General features: G+C 44.5%; 1 protein-coding gene across 13 annotated transcripts in view; it reads left to right on the top strand.

Moving 5' to 3' along the window:
- The window catches only part of GPAT2 (glycerol-3-phosphate acyltransferase 2, mitochondrial), a 68,213-nt gene that overhangs the window by 9,701 nt on the left and 35,788 nt on the right, over positions 1-22,724 (top strand). For 4 of the 13 annotated variants that reach the window (XM_081921298.1, XM_081921294.1, XM_081921300.1 and 1 more), the window contains exons 2-5: positions 6,243-6,356; positions 7,777-7,850; positions 11,087-11,197; positions 19,102-19,242. In XM_081921298.1, coding sequence (XP_081777424.1) covers positions 6,243-6,356; positions 7,777-7,850; positions 11,087-11,197; positions 19,102-19,242 — 440 coding nt within the window. Of the gene's footprint in view, positions 1-1,042; positions 1,067-2,820; positions 3,077-3,371; positions 3,396-3,426; positions 3,637-4,268; positions 4,492-6,242; positions 6,357-7,776; positions 7,851-11,086; positions 11,198-19,101; positions 19,243-22,724 lie in introns of those variants that run through there. The other 9 variants (XM_081921299.1, XM_081921295.1, XM_081921297.1 and 6 more) reach the window with 9 other exon arrangements.

The raw sequence follows: 22,724 nt of genomic DNA, 5'->3' as shown, positions 1-22,724 counted from the left end.
AATAACTTTGATGCAATTTTGGCACAAGCTAAAAACTTTTGTGCTCACCTCGGCATTTGCAGCCTTTTAATGCTAGCCGCTGTAGAACTTCCTGCCTGCTTGATTGAACCTGATTTTAATTATATTCTTATATGCAAGGAAATGCCAGCTGGGGTGTGTGTGTGTGCTCTGCTCTTCCTCCGGCATGTGGGGGGATGCAAAGCAAAACTCAATGTACAAGTGAGAGCAGCTGACCTTGAAGACTAAAGATGGTAGGACTCTGTAGCATACTAGATCCACAAACTGATAGTGAAAGCCGAACTGACTGCAGGAAAAGTGGGGAATTGACTTATCTGATATGCAGATTGAAGTTGGCTCCCTGAATAAAGGGACAGGATTTTGAGGGTTTCTGTCACTAAAAAGGAGCAGATGAACAGATTAGTTGAAAAGGGTAGGCCCTCCAGGATGGGAATCATAGAATCACAGAGTTGGAAGGGACCCCTAGGGTCATCTAGTCCAACCCTCTGCAATGCAGGAATCACAACTGAAGCATCCATGACAGATGGCCATCCAACCTCTACTACCAAAAAGCTCTTACTGCCAGAAAGTTTTTCTGAATGTTTAGTTAGAATTTCCTTTCTTGTAACATGAAGCCATTGCCTCGAGTCCTCCCCTCCAGAGCAGGAGAAAACAAGCATGCTCCCTCTTCCATGTGGCAGCCCTTAAGATATTTGAAGATGTCTATCGTATCTCCTCTCAGTCTCCTATTTTCTAGGCTAAACATACCCAGCTCCTTCAAGTGCTGCTTGCAAGGCTTAGTTTCCAGACCCTTGATCTTCTTGGTCGCCCTCCTCTGCACATCTTCCAGCTTGTCAACATCCTTCTTAAATTGTGTGCCCAGAATTGGACACAGTATTCCAGGTGTGGTCTGACCCAGGCAGAGTACACTAGACTTCTGTGGATGTAGAAGAGTCCTGGACTTTTTTCTGGATGAATGAAAGGCTCACCAGAAGTCCTCAGTGACTGATAAGGGGGTTTGGGGGCCCTGAGAGCACATTGGTCCTAAAACAAAACTGAGAGGAAAGCAGTGAGTATTTTTTATTTTATTTTATTATACCTCTGCACAGTGCCTTGAAATGTCTGCCTAACAGGAGATACATAAATATCTTAATAGCAGCAGTAAATAACTTTGCTTAGCATGTGGATAGGTAGAGAATTCCTCATTATTTTATTCTTTGACTATTCCCAACTAGTTTTTGTAGTTGCTGCCCAGAGGATTGGTAATGCAGTACATGCAGATATGGAAGATATAATAGGTAGCCTGGAAACAAGAAAGTTTTCCATTTTCCAAGACGTGCTCCAAATTCTGTACCCTGCAATTTGAACTAGTAGCTGAGAGAGTTAAGAATAGTTGTGGTCCTCTCTACATATGCTGCTAATGAAATGTAGGTTTCTCATGATTTGAGTTTCTCCTCTCCAGAAGCTGTTTTGTAATATACCTGCAGCCTGTTCTTCTGTGACTGACTATAGAGACCTGAGTGGGAGAAAGAAAACACTGCAGATAGGATTTTAACTTCATGGGAGCAAAAAAGGGGAGATAAGGAGTGCTGCTGTTGCAGGTTTATGCAAATAGGCAGCACGTTTTCTGGACATGGATGCATATTAACTTATACTGCAACGTGGCAAAATTTTAGTGTGAATAAAGGTAAAGGTACCCCTGCCCGTACGGGCCAGTCTTGACAGACTCTGGGGTTGTGCGCCCAATGCTGAAAGATTTATTTTTCAAGTGCTGTAGCTGGAAGTATGTTTTAAAGAAATAAAGAAATTCAGTTTTAGCTCTAAACAACTCTTGATTGTTTTGCTAAAGATCAATTATATGGAACAATGCTTTTAAAATAACCTACTTTAAAATGGATTAAACAGTTTTAGAAGATGTTAAAGCACATTTCTAAGACTTCCTGTCATTGAGAAACACTGTTTTTGCTTCCTAACTACAGTCCTTTGCCTATAGAAAATGCTGGATGCCTAGCAAGCAGGCAGAGCTTTCCAAACTTTTCATGTGGGTGACACACTTTTTAGACATGCATCATTTTGCGACACAGTAATTCAGTTTTACTAGCAAACCAAAGATTAAACTAACCCCTTTCCAGCCCCTGGAGGAGCGACACACCTACACACTACAGCCGACACACTAACGTGTCGCAACACACAGAAAGCTCTGAAGTAAGGAAACTTGCTTGGTATCCTTGTGTGTGTACGGAGGGATCCAAATGAAAAACTAAGTTGTTGTTGTTGTTATGATTATGCAGTGCATGTGATCTGTGTGACTAAAAGTTTTGCGTTATTCACGCTGGATGCATCAACACTCTTATTTAGTTGGAGATCAGCCTGTTTGAATTGTACATGGTTCCTCAGGAAACAAACAGATTTCAAAATGGCAAATGTGATTTAAATTGATTTTTTTTGCTTGGTGAAATGCAGCACAGTCCTGCGTATGTTTACTCATTAGTAAATCCCATTAAGGGAAATGAAACTTAATCCCAGGTAAGTGTCCAGAGATGAGAGCCTTGCATCATATTTTGGTTAAATTAAGGCACTCCTGTGTCAGAGGCACGGTTGTCCTTTGTAATCTGCCTGGCCATGTTACATTTCTCCTCACATAGTTGTGACACCTGTCCCCTCTCTCTCTCTCTCTCTCTCTCTCTCTCTCTCTCTCTCTCTCTCTCTCTCACACACACACACACACACACACACACACACAGAGGGAGAGAGAAGTTTGTTGACTGTTATTTCATCAGACATTTTTCAAAAGTTGGATGGTCATCTGTCAGGGATTTTCATCGGACATTTTTCAAAGGTTGGATGGTCATCTGTCAGGGATTCTTGAGCTGTGATTTCTGCATTGCAGGGGGTTGAATTTTCCCAAAATTAAGGGCCCGTGGATGGAGATTTCTGAAAGTACGGACTAGAGGCTTAGAGCAGAGAAGAAGCAGGGCCTGGGGAGGCCTGGGGAGGCCCTGAAGGGAGAGGAGTGCCATCACTATAGAAATGGTAGAGAAATTGATGAGGTGGACACTGCTAGAAATCTTGTATATGTGTGAGTTTCTCTAGAAGGCTTCACTTGAGGCCATCATGTGTTGAACTTACTGGCCACATAAAACCCTGCTGCTGCCCTAAACATGTTTTTATTTTATTACAATTTGGTTGCCTGCTTTTCATGATAGCAAAACACAGGAAAATGATACAGTCATTTTGAGTCAGTGTGGATGCATGCACCATAGAGAGGGGCCCATCCGCACTGGATTTGAATGCGCCGCCCCAAACAAATAGATAAGGATCCAGGCTTGCTCTAATTTTGGTGCGAACTGTGTGTTGTGGCCGCAGTGCCTGGCATTGCCAGGGCATCTCCAGCAAGTGTGAGAGAGTGTTTTGGATGTCTGGAAATGGGGCCCTGGGGGTGGCACCCTTTAAGTGTGGAGGGAGACAGATCTCCCGGGTGTCAGGACTTCCTGAGCTAAGAAACATGGCAGCTGTGTTTTCCCTCAGCGCTTTCTGAAGGAGAATCGCAGAATCATGGAAGTGGCTTATGGCGCTGCTGTGAGAGAAAGGGAAGGGGCAAAGGAACAGCTTTGAGTTTTTTCATTCACTTTGCCCTATGTAAGAGTACTCTTTTAAAACGAGACTCTTGAGGTTTTGGTTGTAAGAAGGATTTGAAATCGATTAAGGTGGCAACAGTCCTGAGGGTCTTAATTGCAAATGAGCCATTGAGATAATCACAAATATGTTCTTGGCAAGAGGCTGGGGGGGGGGGTGATTTAGGAGAATTTCTTTGGAAAGGGGAAATCTGGTTTAAAGGAAAAAATAATAAGGGCTGTCATTTTGATGGCAACTATCGATTGGCGTTGGTGCCCCCCCCCCCAAGCTCAACAACTTTGGGCAATGCCCCCCCAATTTTTGTTGCGCTCCCATAAAATAGGGGTCGTCTTATACATGGGGGCGTGTTATACACGGAAAAATACAGTACATCATGTGGCTGGTGCGTGCATGGAGGAGCAGCAATCTTCCATAAATGCCCCCTGAGATACTTTGAATCACAAAGCTTAATCCCCCTTCACAGGGAAATCTGGGAATTGTAGCTCTGTGAGGGGAATAAGGAGTCTCATAACAACCCTGGCTTAGCACTCTTAACAAACTACAGTTCCCAGGATCCTTTGGGGGAAGCCATGACAGGGCTTTAATGTATGGTGTGAATGTGGCCTTAGTGGGAATTTGGCCTGTTCCCCGGCGGTGGCTCTCCCAGCTACAGCCTGGTCTGCTGTTAGCGCAATTTCAGGGGCCTGGTTCACACGCATGTACATCTCACTCAATGAGCACAGCATCCACTGCAAATGGACCACTGCAGACACAACTTCCATTGAGTGGCAGGCTGTGCATGCACTTGGGTGTCAGTTGTGTAGAGTAATCCATGGTGCACGAACATGTGTGAACATTTGCAGGGTGACATTCATTTGGGTACTCAGAGTATTGCTGGTTTTGGGTGCCTGTGTGTGCTGGCAGGTGGGTGGGTGGGTGTCTCCATGTGCCCCTGAGTATAGTGTATTCAAGGGCGCTTGGTTTGAGCTGCTGTTTCCTTTTAAGGGACTGGCTTGTCTCTTTGAGCCGGAGGAGGGTGTGGGAGGGAAAAGTCAATTGTAATGATATTGGAGCTGTATTACAAAGAGAATAAATTCTTCTCCCCGGAGGGCTTTGGCTGATGGTTCCCCCCCCCCCCACTTTCTTCTCTCTCCCCCCCCCCTTTGTGCTGGATACAGCTGTAGAACAATTGATTTCTCTGGCAAGGAGTTAAGCCTTGCACTTTGAAATGCCTCAAGTTGTGAGAGGAGTTTTCTTCTTGCTGAGGCTGCCATGAGAACAGTTCAGAGGCCTTGCCCTCTTCTTTTGACTTAACTCTGGCTTCTGTTGCCTCTGGGTGGTAAATATAGGGGATTGCACCAATATATTCCATTGCTTGCTTGTTTTGTGGGTGTGTGTATGGGAAACGCTAATGGTGTGTAGGTGGCACTGTGCAAGTAGTTGCCCGCAGCTATTGTGAATAGTAGGGCTACCCCCACTTTTCTCCTTCTAACAAATAATACTGTGGCCTCTGCTCTCTTACAGATTTACACAGCAAATGTAAAACAGGGGTAGGCAGATTAATATAAAGGGGTATGTGGGTGGGTGGAATAGTAACATTTTTCTTTCCCAAAGCTGGAATAAAAGTGGCCTACCAACAGCTCACTAGCCAATTTCTGGTGGGTCACCCAGGGCCTGTGGGCTGCTAGGGTCCTTGCACAGAATGAATGCCTTAATTGTATTGGGATCCTGACTATCCACTGTTGCTTTGTACATTTAAAAACTGATTAGTAGACCATGGGCTCTCTTTTTTTAAATTTAAAAAGGCTCAGGTCAGGCCAGCCCTGCTGGTAGGTCTCTGTTGTAGAACTGCTATTGGAGGTAAGATATACAAAAATGGATAAAAGCTTGTAAGGCCCCTCCAGACCTCCTTTTTATTATGCATTTGTGGTGTTTTAAGCTCATGATGGTATTGGGCAGCTTACCATATTTTTCGCCCCATAGGGCGCACCAGCCCATAGAACGCACCTAGTTTTTTGTGGGGGAAATAAAGAAAAAAATATATTTCCATGCTACCCTGCCAAACACCTGATTCACCCAGCAGTGCCATAGCGGCGGGGGGGGGGGTGTGTGTCTTTGGTGCTGCATCAGGTGTTTGGCAGGGGTAGTGCCGCAGCAAAAGACCTGCATCTCTTCCTGCTGCAGACCCACTTACTGTAGCCAGGCAGTTGGAGATGCTAGACATCTCAATCCCGTTGCAAAAGGCTGGTTGCCAGTCACAAAACGCAGCTGGCGCCCAGCTAATTTTGAATGCTGTCTGGTTGTGGAGAAGGTACTGGAGCAATGCAGGATGCAGAATCTCAGAATACTGCAAATCGTGTGTGTTTGAATAGCCCACAATTAATTGCTGGTCACTTAAGGCTACAAAAGAATCCTTCTTTTCCATATCCCCTCAAGGGCTTTGATTAAATTAAGCATAACGGCTTAAAATGAATATGGAAATCTTGACTGCTGGAATCTTGTGTGCTTGATTTCTATTAAAGAGTGTCTGCTTAAGGGAAATGTTGTTCTGCCAAATATTACTTCAAAAGCCATAAAGCTAATTTGTTTGCAGGTGGGTACAGTAGTTAAGATACTTTTTTCCTCCTCAGATGAAAACCTTGGACTTGGACTCAGAGTGGAAGCTGGGAACTGTGGTGCCCTTTTTGGGCAAATGCCGGCCATTTGTGGGCTATTGCTGCCAAAGGTGCACGCCAAAGAGCTGGGTAAGAAGTTGATTTATTTCAGTTCGTATATTTATACCCTTCCTTCCCTCCAAAGAGCTCAGGGTGGTCACATGGTTCCCCCCATGCCTCATTTGATCCTCACAACCACCTGTGTGGTAGGTTATAGAGAGAGAGATAGGAAATGGCCCCAGGAACTCCCAGTGAGCTTCCTGGCTGACTGGGGATCTGAACCTGGTCTCCCAGACCCTAGGGCAGGGAAATGCTGAAAAAGAAGGGTTGATTGCCAGTCATGGGTCAGTCTGCTTTTGGTTTGGCCTGCCAGCTCACATGACTTCCCTTACCTTGGGCAACTATTGTGTAGTTCGGTACCACTTTAAGGTGGAAAATGTGCTAACAGATGGTCTCTAAGCTAGGAGTAGCAACAAAAAGGCCATGGATTTGACTCCAGCCACTGTTCAACCTGAGCTATTAAAATAGTGGGCTCTGTTCATCTACCCATCTGCCTGCTGCCTTGTAAAACTTCCACATACACCCACATTTTTATTAGTTGCGTTCCACTTATGAATCACTTTCAACAATGAAAACAGCTGTAAAAACAGCTATGCAATGTTGTATATAAAACAATTAGAACAATTTCACATACAAAAACGACTTGAGATCCAATACAGGCACAGGGTGGGATAAACACCATGCATGCGCTTTTAATTTCAGTCTCACTTCACGCTGCCTGGCTGTGACCCAATAGGTTGCTGATTGAAAGGAACTGAAAATAAAACAGCAGTCATCATGATGCTGAACTTCATGGTGTAGCCACAGTCAGAAAATACTGTATGCTTCTGATTACTCCAACTTACAAAAGTTATCAAAAAGAGCTGCTAAATTAAACAAGAGCTTGGAGCACTTTCACCTTAAAGCTAAAGGGGACAGAGCTTTAAGTTTAGGGGCAGAAATGACGTAAGTCAGGGAGGACAGGACTTGTGATGTGTAAAAGGATGAGCAGCGAAGGCGGAAAGTCTTTTCTCCTGTGATAACAGAATTCAGGATCATCTAAAGAAGTTGGCAGGCAGTAGGTTCAGGAAAGGCAAAAGGACATACTTCTTCACACAATGCATCATTAACTAATAAAGTTCATCACCACAAAATGCTGGTTGGATGGTTTTCTTAATTAATTAAGCAAATATGATCAGGAAATGTCCACATTTAGAGGCAATATAGAGTGTGAATCATCTTAGAGCTGGGCACTTCTGGAGGCAGAAGGATGGCTTACCTTGGTCTCTATCTGATCAAGCAAGTTCAGACCAATGAGAGAGAGAGAGCGCTGGTGTTGTTAAGTACTGCTTGGTACGTACTAAGTTGCTACTACTGCTGTTCACCTCCAAGCTGGGGGGGTAGGTTGCTGAGTTATGGTGGAAGATTGAAAAGCCAATGGATCTGAATCTTGTCCTCTTTTTGCCTTCAGGAATTCTTTTTCCACAAGAACATGATCTCTCTTGGATTTTGCAATGTAATTAAAATATCAGAAGGAAACACCAGGTAAGATCTGGAGTGGATGGGAAGGTGGCCTGGGAAAAATGTCTATATACTCCCCTGGCTCTTCCCACATATTTTTGTATAACTTACAATGCCACCTGTGCTCTGTTTCCATCGTCTTATCCTTATCTCACATTGTTTATACTTATACTGGGGTTTAAGGACATAATATGCTGCTGTGGTCTGCATAACATTCTTAAGAAGTTGCAGGTGCATGAATTATTAGGAATAGCACAATGTTAGAAATTCCACAATGTTAGAAATTACAGCAATGATTATACTTGGTTGTGTGACTTCTGCTCTGCACCTACTGCTCCCTGGATCTGTGTTTCTTCCTGGTGCATTCCAGTTTTGGCCTAGCATTGTACCTTCTAAAAGTTGGAAGTGCAACCCCAAAATCCACACTACTAGTGCAGAAAGTAGAAATTTGAATATTCAGTGTTTGCATTGTGTAAAAAGAGGCAAAAATAGTAGAGCAAACCTTTGCTTGGTGTAGCTGGGTTTTTTAGGGCTGTTGTGCACTGCCGCTTACCTGACCTCCTTGGTCACATGCTGCCCCACCAAGTCCAAGGTCTACCAGCTGCCATTTGTCCTATGCAGTACTACCCACTAGGAGGCTGATTCTCCTTCGTCAGCCCTGTTTAAATTAACAGTATTGCTATTTTGTAGTTCCTCTTTTATTTCAAGAGGGTTTGTCCAGGTGAACACCCTGATGGACTATGCCTTGTGTTAATTAGGGTGGGTGGGTGCCGTTTGACATCAAAAGTCTTGGACCAGCTATTCAAAGAGTGCTGTGTTTGGGTTAGTCATTTATTCTCTGTGTTTCTTGATTTCCCCTTACTTCCTCTCCCCTCCCCTCTTTCCATCGCCTCCAAATTAAAATGTAGATAACAAAGCTTTCTACCTCATAGGATTTGTGTGAGGATTAAAGACTTTATTCTCATTAGCCTGATTCCTAATTACTTTAATTGTAGTTTGTGAAGTTCTTTGAAAACTGAAATCCCCAAAGTGCTAAGTGTTATTAACAGCAGGGAGGAGAGAAAGCACTTGATTGATATCAGAGCAAAAGCAAAGATTTTTTTAAGGGAGGTGGGTCTAGTAGAGTGAAGCCCTTTGCTTTAGGCTCTGGATAACATGGGCCACTTTCCACCCTACTGTGTAACTCCTTTTCTAAGTGGGAAGAACTCTGGAACAAAGATAAATGAATTTTGATCCAAGGAAATCGTCATTAGTTAACCACATTTTGCAATCTAAAACCAAATTATGCAAATGCGTTTTCCTTAATAATGGACATTTTGAATGCTGTTTTAGCACCTTAAAATCAGAGGAATTGTGTTTGACTAGTAGTAAAGCAAACTTCGCCCTCAAGATTCCAAAGATCAAGAAAGTGAAGGTTCTAGAGTTACTTCCCCCCACCACAAACCACCCTTTGGCTCTAAAACCCTCCAAGGCAGTTTACCAAAAAGACCTTGACGCAATTGCAAGAGGGCATTCATGTGGTCTCCTCCATATGTTTTTGGAGTACAACTCCCATTGTTTCTGACCAGTCCTGCTGGCTAGGGCTGATGGGGTTGTAGGCCAACAATATCTGGAGGGTACCACACTGGGTGAGCTAGATAGGATTAAAAGTCAAGCTGGGAGACTGTCTCCCCTGCCCTGGCTTGGAACAACAAGAGTTAAAGGCTCATATATAACACTAAACTATGGTTAATCTAAAACAGAAGCAGTAGCTTTTGGTCCCTTGTGGCTGTGTTGAAGCAGGAGGAGTGAATGCATCCTTTAAAAGCCTGACTGAATAAAAATATATATTTTGTCCTAAAAGAGGGCGGTAGTTTAACCTCCATTGGAGCACTGCCATCAAGAATGTCCAGTCCAGCATCCTCATCCTTGGTGCAGTTCCTCCAAAGATGATTCTAATTGATGAAACAGGGATCAGGCCAATGGTCCATCTAGACCCATATTCTGTTCTTGTGGTGGCTAACCAGATGCCCCAATGGGAAGCCCATAAGCAGAACATGAGCACAACAGCTCTTTGCCCACCTGCAATTCCCAAAACCTGGTATTCAGAGGTATTCCTTCAGACCTCCTTTTTTGTTACATTTCTAGGCACAGGTCCATGTCTGAGTGTTTTTGTGGTGGTGGTGGTGCTTTCCCCAGGAATACCCCATGTTTTACTGCCCAATCGGGACGAATGGCAGTCGGGTTTTCTACAGATTGCCATTTCTTCCGATTCAGCAGTAAAATGCAGATTTTCCTGGGGAAAGTGCCAGGACAAAAGAAACCCACCGACAGAGAGCTTTAGAGGTTAGCCTTGTGCCTCGAAAGTGAGACACAAAAGGAAGTATGGATGTGTCCTTTGTGCCAGTTGAAAGCCAGTGCAATTTTAACAGCTGGGAAGCAATATTCCAGAACTATTCTGGTTCCAGCATTTTGCAGCAGCAGGTATAGATTCCAAACCCTTTTAAATGGCAATTCAACATTGGTAAATTAGATACTATAAAGTACATGTATAGATTTTGCAAGACAAACGGGGGGTGGTCATTGCCTTCTTGGCCTTGCTTCTGAGGTTTCTGGCTGGAATTTTTTGCTACCTGTTGTGGTGATGGCCACTACTTTATTTGCCTTTAAAAATGAGTTGGGCAAATACAGTGAGGTCAGGTCTATCCAGAAACAGCATATATTTGATACCAGGCACTATGAAAGACAACAAGGGATGGCTGTAACGTTCAGTTTGGCAAGGAACTGTTAGATACTGAACACTGTATTAGATTGGCCTTGCTGTCATTTAGCAAGATGGTTTCTAGATACTGAAGAGGAGCTGTGGCATCTTGTACTTAGTTTAGAGCAGGGTGAGAAAAAAATGAGCAAGCAATAGATATAAATATTAATCACTGTTCAGCAGGTTCTGCATGCCTTCACATACCCTTCTTATCCTATTTATGGACAAGCAAGAGGCATTATCAGAGTTGAAGGACACACTCCAAAACCTACTGAAGAAGAGTGTGAATCAGTGATGGGTGAAGCAAGGGGAGAGTTTCAAGGGCCAGGTAGACACGCCTGAGGGACCAGCTTTGACTCCCCATTCTGAGGTTCCTTACCCTGCTTTAGAGATTGGGAATGGACCTTGGTTTGAGTGCCATATTCTGGGCAGCTGGGGGGGACATTTTCAGCTCTTAAGAATGTCACAGATATGGGCACCCCATTATTAATCTCTTATATATGAACTTTCTCTCTCTCAGGTTCAGAGGCTGGCTGGTAAGAAGACTCTGCTGCTTCTTCACCGTGTGTGATTGGAAAATTTGTGCTGATACCCCCAGTGATCTCCAAAAAAGAATCTTCCACAGCAAGAGGTACTGCTGTTCAGTGGAGGTTGGCCCATTTGAGCAAACGGAGCGCTATCTCATCCTCAGCCTGCCCTCATTCAGCCCCCACCTGCTTGTCTTTTATTTACATCCAGTCCAAGGGATGACATTCATTGCTTGATAGTTTTTTTCTCTCCAGTCTCAGTGTTGCCCTTGTAGAATTCACAGGGAAGATGGTCACAAAACTAGAATGAGTTGGCTCTGCCTGTTATTGCCTCTGGCTCCTGGCCTTCTGCCCTACCAGTCCCAATGGCCACCAGTCACCTCTGCTGCTGTTAACTTGGGGCACTCTGGAGGTTGAGCAGCCTTTCTGCCTTCTGATGTTAGGTTTGGTAGCATTTTTTTGGGGGGGGGGAATAATTTTTATTCATTTTCCAATAATAATGAAAGAAACACATTCATATTAATAACAAATAGAGCCAAATCTTACCACATTCTAAAACAAAAAACAATACAGCCAATTATAGAGTCCAAATTAAATAATTTCAATGGGACTTCCCATGTTCTGGATTTCAAGAGCCAATGTCCATCATTTATTTTCTCTTTCTTCTTTCATCGCTGGTATAACTATCTTGTTTTGTTTAACGATTCCATATTTCTGTAATCACGTAGGAGGCAAATGTTTTCCATATTGTTCTCAGTTATAATATTTTGAAGCACAGTCCACTTTCGATGACCCCTCCTTTCTCTGCTGATGTTCTGCTGATTCTTGCTGTAAAAGGCTTTGGGCTTCCATCCAAGGTTTATTTCTAAATAAGCTGATGTTTCCAATGCACCATTGGGGTGTACTTCACAATCAGTAAGTTACATAAAGATTGTTTCCGGTTTCCCCATAAAAACCCACGGCAGCTCTCCGGGGCCCTCGGACAGCTGGCAGACATCCAGAGTTTACCACCACTCTCATTTCAAACCCTATGTGATAATATTCCATGCAAGCAAATGCATCTTTTATAAAGTACATCGCTTTTGTAGTTCAAATAAAAAATATCTCCAACCTCCCTCTTGTAATGGAGACTGCTTTTCCTTTTCCTTTCCTTTTTCTTTCTGCATCACAACTGCTGCTGTCGCCATCTTCCCTCCTCGGCCCGAGCCCCTTTCATATCTGATCTTACTCTGCCAAATTTGATTAGGGCTCTCCACCAAGGACTGTGAAGCTATTACATCCAATTAGTTTTGCACCTCCTGCCTTTCCTTTGGATAATTACTTCTTTCTTGGTGAGGTTCGCCAAATCATGAAATAGCGGCTATAACAAATACAAAAATATGGCAGCCGCTCACCTCATTCATCAAAATGCCAAGATGAGAGTCTTTTTGAAGTCCAGAACTTGGCCTCCAGCGATTGTGTAATTTGGCAGATTTTTCTTTTACTTCTTTCCATCCAGAACATGCCTGTTTCTTTTGTCCAAATCTTTTTAATTTTTTAAAAACAGGGATTCCCGGCTGATGAGACTGACTTTGGAGAGTTGCCAGATATGTGCCTTGGACATCACCTAGCATCCCTGCCTCCACATCTTGTTGTGGAGCGCAGATAACGGATGATCTGTGGGTGGCGCAGCCCCCCACCCGGGGGGGGGGGTCGGCAGAGCCAATTACCCTCATATTAACTCTGATTTACTGGCATGGCTGGGAGTCTGATCTCTTGGGAAACAGCCATATCTCACCGCCAGAAGCCGGAAGTCTCCGGGTTGCGTAGCATTTTAGTAGCCACCATTGCACTTGGCAGTGAGAAGCAAAACCACTTGTGCTGCATTTGCTGATGGGCTTGACAGTCCAACTGGTAGAACACGAGACTCTTAATCTCAGTGTCATGGGTGCAAGCCCCACGTTGGGCAAAAAGATTCCTGCATTGCAGGAAGTTGGACTACATGACCCTTGTTGCCCCTTCCAGCGCTACAGTTCTATGATTTCTATGATCTGAGATAAAGTTGTGTGTGATGCATGCCTACTGGCTAGCATCCATACCACCCCTTTCCTTTCTACACTGGCCTGCGAGCGCTCCAATTGGAGAACAGCCTTTACCAAATGTGTCATGGACTTTGAGGACGCTCAAACTCAGAACAAAGGGAGAATCATGCTAAGAGGAAGACATGTTTGGCAAACACTCACCATGATCAACTCCTGCCCGGAAACCTATGTTCCCACTGTGGAAGGACATGTGGATCTGAATGGGTCTCCACAGTCACTTATGGACTCGCTGTTAAGACTGTGTTCATGGAAGACAATCTTACGCAGCTATGAGTGATTGCCAAAGAAGAAGAAGATTCCCAGAACAGCCTACAACTTTTAAAAAAGAGAGAGTAAAGAAGAGCTTTTTGTTAGTGTAGTATACAGACACTGTTCATCAGACAAAATGTATCTGACATGTTCATGAATCTTTGTAAGATGAATTTATAAATGTAGGTACACAACCTTGAGAGGAAAACAACAACAGTTGGGAGAAAAGGACAAGACCTGAGATCTAGCGTTTGACTTGTGAGGCAAACGTGATAACTGCTACACTACGGAAACAACATTTGACTTGTAAAGACATGTGCACATAGAGGTTTGCAAAGCCAGGCTCAAGTGTGCGTGAACAGCCTGTTGTGACATCACATTTGTTTTTACCCTAATGTGCAAAATTGTGTTCTGTCTTCCCAGTTTTTAGAGTAGGGGGCTTCCAGAACATTCCATCCACCACACAGCGAAAATACTTAAGTTCATGTCCACACACTTCATGCTAATTAATGCAGAATAATGGCCATCTGGTATACACTTTTCACCTAACCCCTAATATAGATGCTAAAATCATAGGAATATCAGAAGAGCCTCACTGCTAGACCAGACCAAAGCCCTATCTAGTCCAGCCTCCTGGTTCCCACAGTGGCCAAACAGGTGCTCTGTGAAGCCCACAAGCAGGGCAGCTGGAGGTGGCTTAGAGCTATCATGGCCAGTAGCCTGCATAATTCAGCTTTCCACCATTTGAATCTTGCCATCTGTTCCCACTGCCCTTCACCACCACATTGTGGCTGTGAGTCCATAGGCTAACTGTGTGCTGTGTGAAGAAGTTCTCCACCCCACTTTCTTCACACACAGCCCAATTTTTATACCTAGATCATGTCCCCTTGTATTTTTATGTTGTGACCAGCCCTGAGATCTATGGATGAAGGGTTGTAAACAAATTACTACTGCTACTACTACTTATTTTTTTTCTAAATTAGGAAGCCCCAAATGTTACCTTTCCTTATAGGGTAGATGCTCCTATCCACTAATCCAGAGGTTTTCAGCCTTTTTGAGTCCACAGTTTCCTTGACTAACTACATTTTTTGTGGCTTCCTTGTGGGGAAACATGCTCTGAGCTTGAGAAGCCCAGTTGTGTTGCCCCTTGCCTGCAGAGCCGGTAGCCCCTCCCTTTTTTGAATACCCTCCCTTGTGGAGTGTTCCCTCAGCCACCTCTTCTCTCCCCTCTCCTTAGGAGTCCTTTCAGCAGCTGTGCCTGGTCTCCGAGCCACCCGCTGCCCCAAAGAGAGGTGCCTCCTCATGCCTGTCCACAGGGGCCTGGTAAGAAGATGCCCCCAACCTTAGCAGCCCACTGGAGACTGGCCAAAGGTGAACGTGAAGCCAGTACCTTATTCACCTTGGCTTGGCATCAGTGGGCTCTGCCGGGCTGCCAGGTGGAAAGGCTACCCTTCAGTGTTGGGCACTCTGCTCCCAGGCAGGCATGACACACAGCAAACACAAGAAAGCCCGGTGCGATGCCTGCCCAACCTCCCACTTGTCTGTCTGTTCCCAAAGTAAAGGGCTGGTGGACTGGCTGATTAGGCTCCCTCACCTACTTGAGACTGCTTCAGCTCCTGGCAACCAGCATGCCTTGGCCAGCCCCAGAGTCACCATTCACCTGGGGAGCTTGTAGCCAGGGCTGCTGCAACAAACAGCTGTGCAACCCTTTGGGAGGCAGATAATGTGACAGTGCATCAGAGGAGGGAGGGAAGGAAAGAGGGACAGAGGCCAGTGTTGCCAACAGCACCCCAGGGCGCCAAGGCACACTGGTTGAAAACCACTCCACTACAGTGGTGCCCCGCAAGACGAATGCCTCGCAAGACGAAAAACCCGCAAGACGAAAGGGTTTTTCGGTTTTTGCGACGCTTCGCTAGACGATTTTCCCTATGGGCTTGCATCGCAAGACGAAAGCCCATAGGGAAATCTCAGGGACCTCTTTTAAATGCTGGCGGTGGGGAGCAAAGCCTTTTCCCCCCCTCCGGACTTCAGAAGAGGTCCAGGAAGGCCGGCAGGGGCGAAAGGCTTTGCTCCCCACCGCCAGCATTTTAAAAGCGGTCCGGGATAGCAGGGAAGCGCTTCCCGCTATCCCGGACGGCTTTTGAAGGCAGACGGGGGGGAGCAAAGACTTTTGCCCCCCGCCCGCCTTCGGAAGAGGTCCTGGACCTCCCGCTCTCCCGGAAAGGCAGGCAGGGGGGAGCAAAGACTTTTGTCCCCCGCCCGCCTTCGGAAGAGGTCCAGGACCTCTTCCGAAGGCGGGCAGGGGGCAAAAGTCTTTGTCCCCCTGCCTGCCTTCCCAGGGGCTTTTAAATCGCCCCGGGACAGTGGAGAATTCCTCCGCTGTCCCGGGGCGATTTTAAAAGGCTGGCGGGCGGCAGCGCTGCCGCCCGCCAGCATTTTAAGATCGCCCCGGACAGTGGAGAATTCCTCCGCTGTCCCGGGGCGATTTTAAAATGCTGGCGGGCGGCAGCGCTGCCGCCCGCCAGCATTTTAAGATCGCCCCGGGACAGCGGAAAAGTCTCCGCTGTCCCGGGAAGGCAGGCGGGGGGGGGGGGAAGCAAAGACTTTCGCCCCCGCCAGCCTTCAGAAGAGGTCGGGGGACAGACTGTCCCCAGACCTGGTCTGAAGGCGGTTCGGTTTCCATAGGAACGCATTAATTGATTTTTAATGCATTCCTATGGGAAACCGTGCTTCGCAAGACGAAAAACTCGCAAGACGAAAAGACTTGCGGAACGAATTAATTTCGTCTTGCGAGGCACCACTGTAATCCTTTCATTCATAAGCATGCATTGAAGTGGGAGGGAAATCTACCCCTCTGACCACTCTTAAATCCCTCTCTTTGTGAGGACAAAAGACCTCTGAGAAGTAACTGCTGCTTATGCTTATAAGGCAGCCCTTCAAAGTTCTAGCCCCCCTTTCCTGTCTCGTGTGCATACTCAAGATTGCTTAATCCACGTTAGTTACCTTTTGGGAACATTTTAGATATCCAGGCAGTTTCTGATTTTCTTAAAGCCCCAAACATTCTTCCTAGCTTACAGACCTCTCTACATGTTTGCATGTGCACAAACACAGCTGGACCATCCTCTCATTCAGTTTTGAAAAATCCTGCTGTAGTGCTTCTTGTCTCTTGGGATAAAGACAGAAACCAGGTATTTGGAAACCAGGTACTATTCACCTTCCGTCTGCTTTGTGATCTCAAAGCGCTGGATGTGAATGCACACACCTCCCCATCTGTTTTTTGAGGCTGGGTGGGCCATGCCTTCCTCTGGGGTCAAATAAAGAATTGCACCAAGCAGTGGTTTCTTTGCAGTGGTTCTGAGTTACTGTGGTACAACCAGGCAAGCACTCTTGTCTAGATCCTTCAATCTGTACCTACATGGCGCTTCAGCTCTCCTTTCCCCCTCCCTCCCCCTGGGTCCCTGCGCCTTACTCTTCTGTAAACTACCTGCAAGTCTCTCTTTGATGTCAGGCTGCTGAGTTGGGATGACCAAAGCATTTTGGTGTGCAGAGCTGTTGCAGGTGTATAAGGCTACAACCCAAGACTTGCCAGTAATAACAGAAAAGTATATATAAAAATGGCTTGCTTCCAGTAGAGTTTTTTCAGGCAAAGCTGCTGGGATTCCTTGGAGTCTGAGGGCGTTTTTTGACAAGTGATGCTGAAAACGCTTTTAAATAAGGATTGTGTCCCTTGTGAATGGTTAATGTACCACAGAGGGTGGGGGAGAGTACATTCTAACTTGTATAGGTTTTTACTAATGTAAGAAATGTAAAGGGGGAAACCCTAAATGGTTTGAGAGTTGGAAATGGCACAGCTGTGAACCTCTGAAGACAACAGCCTGTTTCAGTGGGTTCAGGTTGTGGACCTCCTTTGGCCAAATGGGCTGGATCAAACGGAAGTAAAGAAGCCAGCAACACGAGATCTCTTGGGGCAGAGATAGCTAATAGTGTGCCTTACAGTCCTTCCCATGTAGCTATAGAATCATAATTTGGAAATGTATATATTTCTTCATTTGGGGATATAAATCTACATTAACAAGTAGAATTTTTGTTATGCAGATTACTCCGCCAAATTAGAACAGGAAGTGGCAAAATTCTCAAGGTCCAGAAAAAAGAAGGAAAGTAATAAAAATCTTACAGTGGTACACTGGGTGCTCTGAGTTTAGAAGACTATATATCAAGATCTTTTTTTTAAAAAAAATCATATTTTATCACAAGGTTTTCTGAACCAGAATGCACAGCGTAAAGGTTCAAACAGTCTTTGTGAACTTACATATATACAAGAAAAAAGTCCATGGGGAGGTACACCCAACAAAATACTGTACAACACTAGTATAAAAAAAACTTTGCAACAAGTGCATTCAGTGTTATTTAAATCACAATGCCTGATTCAGAAATTGAACAAAGGAATGCCATAATACATCACAAAGTATTTTCAAAATGGAATATATTGTGCACATAGATAGTATTGGCCTTATGTCTTCCTTTATTAAAGCTGATACTCCATTTTGTAGGACATTGAAATATTTCTGGTTATCAAGATCTTTCCAGCCCTGACTTTTCAGTTTGTGGAGTCTTCACAGCAAAATCCACAACACATTAATAATAATGCACCTTATTTTTTTTTATTGTTCCGAGGCACAATATTGTTTTATTGGGAGAGGCACAATATTGCAGAGGCAGAATTTCAGTAAGTCCCTGAGAAATCAGAGTTCCTTCAAAGTGGACGGGACAGTAACCTCACTTTTTTGGTTGTCAACAGATTTCTGTAAGGCAGCCAAGAATATACCGTATTTTAAAATACAGGTTAGGTCCAGGCTATTTGGAAGACCATATTTGAGCCTGCCCTGGTTTTGAAATCTTGGCATGGGGGTGGGGGGGCTTCTGTTGTTTCCACCACACTCACAGGCACACATGGAGGGATGCAGAAGGAGGCCTTCTTGGTGGTGCCTTCCAGACTCTGGAACTCTGGCTCCCTCCTAGTTGTCCTTCTGCTGGCAGGTGAAGTTCTTTTTACTCCAACAGGGTTTTAGGAACTGACTGCTTTTAATGAAAGGGCTGGTGCCATGCTGCTTTTATTGTGATTATCTGTATGGTTTTTTATAGGAAAGATAAATAGTTTTAATTTTATCTGTAAGCCACCTTGATTCCCTGTTAGGAAAAAAGGTGGGATATAAATAAATAAATATGTAACATAATAATAACTACAGCAATAATAATAAAGGTTGTATACACAGAGATAGATTGGGATTTGTATGGCACATACATGGGAATTATCCTTCCCATAACTGTTCGCAAGGCAAGTCTGTATCTTGCTCTTTCATTCACTTGTTATTGTTTGCATTAATATTATTTGCATCCTGTTTTTCTGCATTAAGTGCCCAGAGCAGTTAATGAGAAAGAAGAACTGATATCTTAATTTGTAATTTCATGAACATGACCAAGAGCTGGGCTCGCAAAACAACAATCAAACATAATGCTGACACGTTCTTGTATTCAGTTTATCATCAAGTTTTAGAGAGATGTATTTGTGTTCTGAAATTTGTGCATCATCTACAAGTGTCCTTTTTGACTGCCTAAATCCTTCATCAAGTGCTCATCGGAAGAAACATATGTTTTTATTCTCCTTTTTGTCTGTCAAGGGTACAGGACATTGTGTGTCAGAAAGTGCCTCAGAGCAAGGGGGATGCGCCGGAGACCAGCATGCCAGTCCCACAGTGGATGCAGAGAATTCACAGCATTCTCTGCCAGATACAGTCCTCTGTTTCACCTCTCCTACTCAGGTATGGGATTGCAAAGGAGGGGGTTAAATTGGTGTGTGTGTATGCTTACAGAGATTACATACCATGCATTTCAATGACATTTCCTCTCCAGGGACGCGGACTTATAAAAAATATTGGGGGGGCCCGGGAAAGCTCATGAATAATAAATAAGCTCATGAATATGCAAATAAAGTGGCGCCGCCTCCTTGTGAGTGAATAGGGGAGAGCGTGCTGCGCCTATTAATCAGCTCCAAAGGAAATTGGGTGGAGCTTTTGCTCGGGAGGGAGGGCAGGAGGCATGCAGCCCGCCCCTCCTTGTGCATTTTGGGCTGGGGGAGGGGCGGCGATCGCGCTCTGCTGGAGGGGCGCCGGAGATTATTGGGGGGGTGGAGCCCCCCCAAACGAATTTTTGAGGGGGCTCGGGCCCCCTCAAGCCCCATGGAGTCGGCGCCTATGTTCCTCTCTCTCCTGGGAAGTGTAGTACGCCCCTCACAGAGTTAAAATTACCAGTACCATTAACATGCTACAGTTCCCAGGTTTCTTTGAGTGTGTGTGTGTGTGTGTGTGTGTTTTAAATGTGTGGTGTGTATGCAATCAAATAAGGAGTTGTGGAACATAATCTGTGGCTTTGAACCACCTCTCTTTTATTTTAAAAAAGCTCAAGACAGGTAACAACAAAATTGAAATGAATTTAAAAACTGTAAACCTCAGTTACAAAAACATTAAAACAGCAAAAACAAGAAATATAATACACCAGGAGCAGCACTTTAGTGCACTGAAACCAACAAGCTTAAATAATCGTGCCATCAAAAAGCTGCCTTAAAAAGGAAGGTTTAACTAGCTTCCAAAAGACCATTAGAGAGGGGCTAGACATGACTCCCTGTTCTTCCCTTCCCCAGCACAGTGAAAATATCCAGGGCTTGCATTGTCATTGGGCAGACTGAGGCAGTTGCCTCCGGTGGCAGATACTAGGGCAGCAGAAGTGACAGCTTTCCAACCATTCTTCTTGTGACCCCTGGATGTTCACCTCTGTTGGAAGTCAGAGGTATGCGTGCCAGGGGCCTGTGTACCACCCTGTAAAGTAACCTGCTACCCTCATGTGGCCAGAAGACCCTGTAAAGTTGCCAGTTTTGCAGGAAGATTAACCTGCAACTCCAGTAAGTTTCTGTACATGGAATGTGAGGGAGTCATCTTGTCCATTGCCTCAGGCAGCAAAATGACTTGGGCTGGCTCTGTATCCATCTTTCACATATCAGTTGGCTTGCTGAGATTCTATGGTAACATTTCTAGACAGCCAGTTCCTGCGGACTGCTGACTCAGGGTTGTTGCTGCCCCTTGTGGCCCAAATAATGCACAGCAGAACCCACCCAACAATCCCGCATGGCTGCAAAATGCAGAGGGCAATTGGTAGTGGCATGCAAGAGGGTTTTCAGGATAGCTTGTCTGCCACCACTGTGCTCATGGAGAGTGCACTTGCTGCTAAACTTCTAAGGGACCCCACACTTCCTGGCAACCTGCTCTGAAAACCACTTTGCTAGAGGTTTTAATTTGCTGAGTTTGGGAGATTGGTCAGTGATACTTTTTCTGCACTGGCTCTTGATTCTCCTTCAGTTCTTGTTGGGAGTATAATGCTAATATTTTCCGCTGAACCCATATTTTGTAGCTTTTAAAAGAATGTACCTCTCTTAGATCTCCCACCCCCAAAAAACCACATGGTGAAAATAATACATTTCAATAATTCAAATGCATAGTTCTATCTTACTCACCATGCAGGTGTGTGTTCACTACTAAATCTGGGGAGATAATTTCTTTCTGCCTATTACTTCTAACATTTTCCCTAGTCTAAAGAGCAAAGAGGCCATCCTGTTGCTGTCTGAGGTTAGCTGTCTTGGTAAGCTCCTGGGCTGAACTGCAGCAGGATCTCACTTTGAGATTGTAGGATTTTGATCCCAGGTTTTCATTTTGCACATTGCTGAGGGTACATGGGAGCAATATTGCCAGTAGGTGCCTGTTTGCATTGTCCTTTCTTTGCTTATGCATTGACTCTACACCAGCATGTGGCTGCCTTTCCAGATTGCCTAATTAAATCTGTGCTGTGGCATTGAGCTCAGTGGAAGGATCTAAAGAGCCTGATGTCAACAACATCACCACCACCACTCTTTATTATGGTTAAAGATCAGAAAACAGAAATAATAATAATGACATGTATAACTGCATCAGCACCAAGGGGCTGACCTCATGGCCCTGAAGTTCTTAAAAAAATGGATTATGACACTGTGATTATGTAAATATATTTTGTAATGCTATATAGGATATAGTTTATCAGCTCATTGGTCAGCAATTACTGTTTGACCTTGCAGTGGTGCTGTTGAATGACTTTGATACTTCATTTTAAGGAAGAGAGGGAATCTTTTGGTGACTGTGAAAACTTCTATCAAGAGATTAGAGGAAAGGGGGATTCCTATAATTTATTTATTTATTTAAATGATTTATAGCCTTCTCTTCATCAGTATTGATGCCAGGGTGGATTACAACATAAAGTAAAAAACAGCAACAACCAGAACAACAACCGCATTGATACATAAACCACAATGAAATGCAAAAAATAAAAGAATATACTGTAGATAAGCACAGTTAAGAGGTGGCTAAAAACAAATCACAATACACCCACAGCAACCGGGCTATAGAGCCCCTGTATATATATGGTAAAGAAATCAGCTCCATGTAACTGTACAGTACTTTGATATAGTACCCTTGAGTGTATTTAAAAACAGCTGGGAGATTCTGGAAAAGGATTGATGCAAGATCCTTCCCCCCCCCCCTTTATATCAATGATCTTTTGGTAAATCTTTGCTCGTTGGCTTGTGGTTTTTAAAAAGAAAGTGAGGGGGTGAGAGAGAGGCAGCGAACTTCCTTCAGGAAGTCCTTTGAAACCTACAGATGAAAACCGCAGTGCATAAGAGGCTTCTTATTAACCCAGCACCTTTCATCAGCTTCAAATTAACACAAGTTAGGGACTAATAGGAAAAGCAGCGGCAGTGAGTGCATGCAGTTAACTCAGAGAAAGGGCTGATTAGCTCAGAAGTTCTCTTTCCTCGTTTGGACGGGGTGGGAGTGATGATGGGGAATGAGCTGTCTGGCATGATTGTAGGTGGGGGTGCTGCCAACCATAGTGCTGGGGGCGGGGGGAAGGTAGTCTTTGATGAGAGAGAGAGTAGCTGCTCAGCTTAATGGGAATAGTCAAAGTTTTTTGGGTGGGGGCAGAGTTTTAGATATCCTGTTGCAGTTATGAAATACATAAAACATAGACAATATAACTTTTCAATAGCTATGACCATCTTTGGGACCTTGCCGAATCCCTCCTTGTTTAAATCAGTTCAGAAAGCGGAAAGATGTACCATTTCAGATAATTTCATTTTTCTTATTTTTGTGTGTCAAAGAAATCATAGATTCTTGGCTTGTATTTTTAATCTCTATGCATTGTTAGGTGGTCTAAGGGTTGA

Source organism: Podarcis melisellensis (assembly GCF_964234715.1).
Source record: "Podarcis melisellensis genome assembly, chromosome: 8".
In the NCBI taxonomy this organism is placed as follows: Eukaryota; Metazoa; Chordata; class Lepidosauria; order Squamata; family Lacertidae; genus Podarcis; species Podarcis melisellensis.
The sequence above is the reverse complement of the archived record's forward strand: the minus strand, read 5'-3'. Positions and strand labels throughout refer to the sequence as shown.